The sequence below is a fragment of the Abrus precatorius genome, unplaced genomic scaffold (genome assembly GCF_003935025.1).
Source record: "Abrus precatorius isolate BTA unplaced genomic scaffold, Abrus_2018 Scaffold9, whole genome shotgun sequence".
Classification (NCBI taxonomy): Eukaryota; Viridiplantae; Streptophyta; class Magnoliopsida; order Fabales; family Fabaceae; genus Abrus; species Abrus precatorius.
The window spans coordinates 32854158-32860245 of NW_020874439.1; the positions used below are offsets into that span (position 1 = coordinate 32854158).

General features: G+C 30.0%; 1 protein-coding gene across 1 annotated transcript; it reads left to right on the plus strand.

Annotated features, from left to right (window-relative positions):
• The first annotated feature begins 1285 nt into the window (after positions 1-1285).
• Positions 1286-3710, plus strand: LOC113848930 (transcription factor MYB20-like). The gene is made up of 3 exons (XM_027478360.1): positions 1286-1545; positions 2002-2131; positions 2733-3710. Exons 1-3 carry the CDS (start codon positions 1413-1415, stop codon positions 3457-3459), a joined length of 990 nt encoding a protein of 329 aa, XP_027334161.1. The 5' UTR covers positions 1286-1412; the 3' UTR covers positions 3460-3710.
• The last annotated feature ends 2378 nt before the right edge of the window (positions 3711-6088 follow it).

The window sequence follows — 6088 nt, forward strand, 5'->3', positions numbered from 1 at the left end:
GTATGATTCAATTTGGTTTAGAATGGGTTTATGTAAAATGGATCACACTAGGTTTTAAATTTGACTAATTATTGTGCTACCTAAACCAATTCAATTCACCAATCAAATAGAATGATCTGAATTTAATAAGACTTATTATCACACTACTAAATCTGTGGCAATGCACGCGCGCTCTCAATTTTATATAATGACTAATTCTGTGATGACTTGTAAAAATTATTCCTAACCATTCCCAGTGTAAAAGTATTTAGCCAATTGATCTATCTCTCTATATATAATCTTGGTCTCAAAAAGTATGATCTGAATGTAACTATTTCTTTCTTGTTCCAATTATAAAAAGATTAAAGAACGCATGTGTATTCATTATTCAAGGATGCCTTGGACCAATGACCACTCTTTTTTATTGATTTATATATATTTTTTCAAGTGGTAACAGGTAAGTTCGCGAATTAGTCAATGTTTTGAAATTTTCATATTAAAACAAAATGGACTCTTATTTATCTTGCACTATTTAAATAATAAGAAGAAGAAGCATATCTATATACAAATGTCTATTTCTCTTTTTTTAATTATCTCGTTAAAAATATACAGTTAATAGGTAAAAAAAGTCTTAAGTAAGTTTTGGTGCATAGAATCAAAACATATGATACTTAACTGGAATATTCAAATTTCTCTCACCAATACAATACTCTTAAATGAACATTTTCAACTTACATATGAAACAAATTGTGGAACTAGTTTATCACCTTTATTGCTAAAAAGAAACATTGCTTGTGTGAAATGTTTTTTTCCTAAAATAAGCTTCACAGTGTGAACCTGAATTTTAATATTTATATAGAGTGGCGTTAATTACATACCTGTCGTCGTCGTAATGATACCAGTATAAATGAAAATGTGAAAAGAAAAAAAACGAGAAAAGACTTGGTGCTGTGCCCCTATTATTTTTGGAATTTTACACTTACTTGTTGTATTACTATTCTAAGAGAGGGTTTGAGTTAGTGGAGTGCGCTTAGAACCCAAGCAAAGGAGTTTGATGAGGTGGTGTTTTCTGACGAAGACGTAGCACGTGTGGGCCGTGTCGCGTCCCTGAACAACACGTGTCATTAGTCACTAAAACTAATAAATCAGAAAAATACAAAGGAAGAAAACCAAATACTGTGAAATAAATAACAAAAATCAAAATAAATGACAAATTGTGGTAGTGGGTTTTGAGGACTTTGGAGTTTAGAGGGGGTTGAATTTTATATATAAATAAGTAGGTGGTGGTGCTCTATCCCACCTTGTTATGTGCATATTCTTTGGAACTCTAAGTCTCCCTCTCTCTCTCTCTCTCTCTCTCTCTCTCTCTAGTCTATATCAATATCAATTTGAACCCTCCACTTTGTTGGCATTTTAGTTTTGTTAAACAAAAAATGGGAAGGCAACCTTGCTGTGACAAAGTTGGGTTGAAGAAGGGGCCATGGACTGCTGAGGAGGACAAGAAACTCATCAACTTTATCCTCACTAATGGCCAATGCTGTTGGAGAGCTGTTCCTAAGCTAGCAGGTCTAGTTTCATTGCTCCTTCTTTTGGTGCATGTCTTCAATTCTACGGTCTAATATTAGTCCTTGGGATTGTAGCCACTCATTTCCTCAATGGGAGTAGCTAAAATGGTTTTGTTAAGAGTAATCACATGCTTATATAGCACTTTGGAAAGGAAAAAAAAAAAATCATTAAAATGGTTTATGAAATTTTGCATTTTGGTTCATGGGTTTTGGTCTTTCTTCCCAATTGAGCTTCTTGCTTTGCTCATTTTCTTTCCATTTTGTTCCCATTCAAAGACAATGAAAGCAAGCATTCAAATTTGACACATTCCTTTTACCCATTTAAACATGATTTTTACAAATATTTAAGCATTTTAATTACCAGAAACTTTATTGATAAAGCCTCAAGTTCATTTGCATTTTTAATTCAACTACGGTGAAATTAAAATTTAGCAAATCTGGTTATTGCTTCATGCAGGGTTGTTAAGGTGTGGGAAAAGTTGCAGGCTGAGATGGACAAACTACTTGAGACCAGACCTAAAGAGAGGTCTTCTATCAGAATATGAAGAGAAAATGGTCATTGATCTTCATGCTCAACTTGGCAATAGGTTCTTTCCCCAACAACCCTGTTTCCCCTGTTTTGCATGCTTAGCTATTCCTTGCTTAACATTTTTTTTATTGATTAAATAACTGGCATATTGAAATATTAGACTAAGTTTATCTAAGAAAGTGATTTAAATAAAAGTAGGTTAAGATCTCTCAATCATACCAAAAGCAATAACTTAATCAAAGCTATCATTTCTGTAATACATGCCCTCAAGTTGTTATTTGTTTATTCGTCAGAAAAGAAGACATGGTCCCATAATATCACATACCTGCAAGGAGAAGAAGACGTGTATAAATTGCGGACACCAAGTCTATTTTCTTAGTTTTTATAATTTTGAAGAAAAGGAACTATTAAAGTTGACTGCAAATGGGAATCATTAATATAGAAAAGAAGGCGAAGTTTGTCTAATGGGCAAATTTTCTGATTTTGTAATTTGCATGACATGTAAAATATACCTTTCTAGTTTTTAGTGGACATAAAAGTTATTTTCTCTTCATGGACCTTATGATGGAATTATGTTTTTTTTATTTTTTAATTAATTGGGGTTCCTTTATTGATTACTCGTCTTTTTTTTTAATCTCTTCCCTTTTTTTCTTATGCAGATGGTCTAAGATTGCTTCTCATCTCCCTGGAAGAACTGATAATGAGATAAAAAACCACTGGAATACCCACATAAAGAAGAAGCTAAAGAAAATGGGAATTGACCCTGTTACTCACAAGTCACTCTCTAATACAACTGAGCAAACTCAAGCCCAACAACCAGAACAACACCACCATCAACAATCGCAAGAACAGCATCAACCACAATCTTTGCAAGCTGAGCTTGAACCCAAATTTGAGCCTAAAATTGACCAAAATAAAGAGTCAGAGAAGCCTGAAACTTCATTTGAATCATCAACCATCACTGAAGCTAAGGAGGAAGACCAAATTATGACACCCTTATTTGACTCGATCGAACTAATGAATGGGTTCTGCACAGATGAAGTTCCAATAATTGAACCCAATGAGATTATAATTCCCTGTGCTCCTTCCACTTCATCAGCCACTACATCATCATCATCTTCTTCTTCAAATTCATCAAACTTCCTTGAAGATTTGCTGCTCCCAGATTTTGAGTGGTCTGATAATTACAATGATAATAATATTGACAATAACAATGAAACCAGCAATAGCAGCATGGCCTTGTGGGATGATGATTTCATTAGAAGTTGGAATTTGCTTATTAATGATGATGATGATTGTGACAGAAAGCAAGTATTTGACGCTCCTCTTAATCAGCACCCAAGAATGATCATGGATTCAGAATCTTGGGCCTATGGCTTGTTTTGATTTGAAATATTTTTTCTCCCTTCAATCACTACTTATTTGTAATGTGTTTGTAAGTTGTTGCAAAGAATAAAATAGCAAATCAGGATTCAAAGGGAACCCAAAGTCTTGTTTATTTATCATTATCCACTTTTTTCTCCCTTTCTTTTCACCTTATAATAAAGGGATAAGATATATGTATATGGTAGTGGAAAGGTGCTGGTTTCTTGTTTGTTTTAAAGATTTTATTTTCAATTAAATGAAATTTTATCTTGAAGAATAAAATTTAAATGAAAAAAATACTGCATTAAAATAAGGGAAAAATTAATTTAAATGAAGAATTTTTTATTCTACTAGTTGTGGTAATCCTAAAAATATGGAAAAAGTAGTTGTCTTCTTCACTTTAGTTTAGCGAAAACTTAGGTATATAAATTATATTTCCCAAACATATGGTTCCTTATTCATCTTTTGTTAATTACTTTCGTCGCCTTCTTTTTATTGGCAACGACATGTGCCAAAAAATATATATATTTTTACTTTGAAGAAATCTGACTCTTCCCATTTGCAATATTTTGAAGGCAGAAGCTGAACAGCTCAAAATTACTATTGGGTAAATAAAAACAAAAAGTCGAATAGTTCCAAGTCCAACGGTAGACATGTCTTTTTCCATGCTTTATATAGTTACAATTTGGCAAATGTTAATCTACGCAGTAAAGATACAGTTCAAGGAATTCAAAAAAAAATTATTAAAAAAATATATCCATTTAATGTTTGAGGGTAGACTATATATAGTAACCATTTTTATTAATTTTGATAAATTAGTGTGTGTATATATATATATATATGCTATTTATTTATTATTTATAAATATTGATATATTCTAGCAAAATTTATATAAATGTTACTATACATGTCTTATTTTAAAAACAAGAAAATTAAAAAATAATTTAAAATTTATGAGAAATTATGCATAAGTACTAGTTTTAGAAAGAATTATATAAATAAAAAGTTACTGACTTTGACACTTGCGATAAGAACTGTATATACAGTATATGTATAATTAATTATGATGGATTGGTTGGGCATGAGTATAAAGATTAATGCCTTACAATGTTTAAAACCATAGGATACGAGTAACAGTGACATGTGGGTCCAACCATACATCATATTATACATTTAAGATAATATATATATATATATATATATATATATATATATATATAAAATTAAAAAATTTATTAGATATACTCATAATAAGGCTAATCATATATCATATATTCATATTATAATTTATTATAATTACTGTATGTTTTAATCAATTAATAATTTTTTATACTACCATCCATCAATTTATACGCAACTAAAAGATCGACTCGCAGAGTTACTAGTAACAATACATAGATAAAAAATCAAACTTAATAATATATAATGTGTTTATGTAAAATGTTATTATTTATACGATTATTTAAATTGGATTTTATAAATTTTAATAAAAAATTATTACATGTAATTAACGGATACATATATATTAGTATAATGTAATAAGTTTCAACAAGAAGATCCGACATACGCCAGAAACTTTAATGAGGCATCATTCAAGCATCCTCTATTTAAAGGAATATATTTTTTAAGCTTAGAAATATAATAATTTTTTGTTTTAGACCTTAAAATATTTATGAATTATATATTTAAAAACAATCATTTCAATATAAATGATTTTGCTTGTATATGCAGAAAATTTCTCCAATGATAGACTTATACATTACACTAAGGTAGATTAAAATAGATAAAAAACAAAAAAAAAATTCAAATATAAAAGGACGTGAATGAACTTGTATTTCTTAGAAATTTTATAGAGATAAAGAATATGTTATAGTTGTATATGTACACGCACAGCATTTTGTTAGCAGAACAATAATAATGAATGATAATAGTTTTGCCTCCTTGGTAATTATAAATGCTCTGGTGCCTTTGGAGAGTTTTTTAAGCCTTGGTTATGAAGGTAGGACTCACTAAAACTTAATAATTAATTGCAGTTTGATAATCATCCTTTTGAACAATACCAACATACCAAGATATACGATTGTCTACGTTACTCATGACACCCAGCACGTCTTCTTTGCAAGCCAAGATTACAATTTCCTTCAAAAGTTGTTCACATCATTCTTATTTAAGATCAAGCCATCAAAAAGATTAATCATTTTTTATTTTTATAATAATCATTTCAATGCAATAAATTGTACACCAATAGAATTCATATGAAATTATTCAGTAATATGATCAATTTCAGTTGTTTAAATTAATGTTCCTCAGTATAACATCTCATTGTGCTTACGTGTGTCTGATCTTTTTTTTTTTAATCAATTCTTTAACGTTACTTTAGACTTTTTGGATAAAAAAAAATTGTTTTCAATATTTTTTTTAATTTATAGTAAGTATTGTTTTAAAAAACAATAATTCCAGAAAGTATTTTAATTAAAATACGATAAATAATGTAACGCTATTCCAATAATGAGAAGTGAGAACGCGTAAAACGCTATCCGTACACCCAGCAAGTCAAAGGATGATTCAAACTCATCTTAAAGTCGTCGGCAAGTACTCACTCGATCGCCTGAGTCAAACTTGCGAGTCTTGGCTTTCTCGCAGTTGAAAC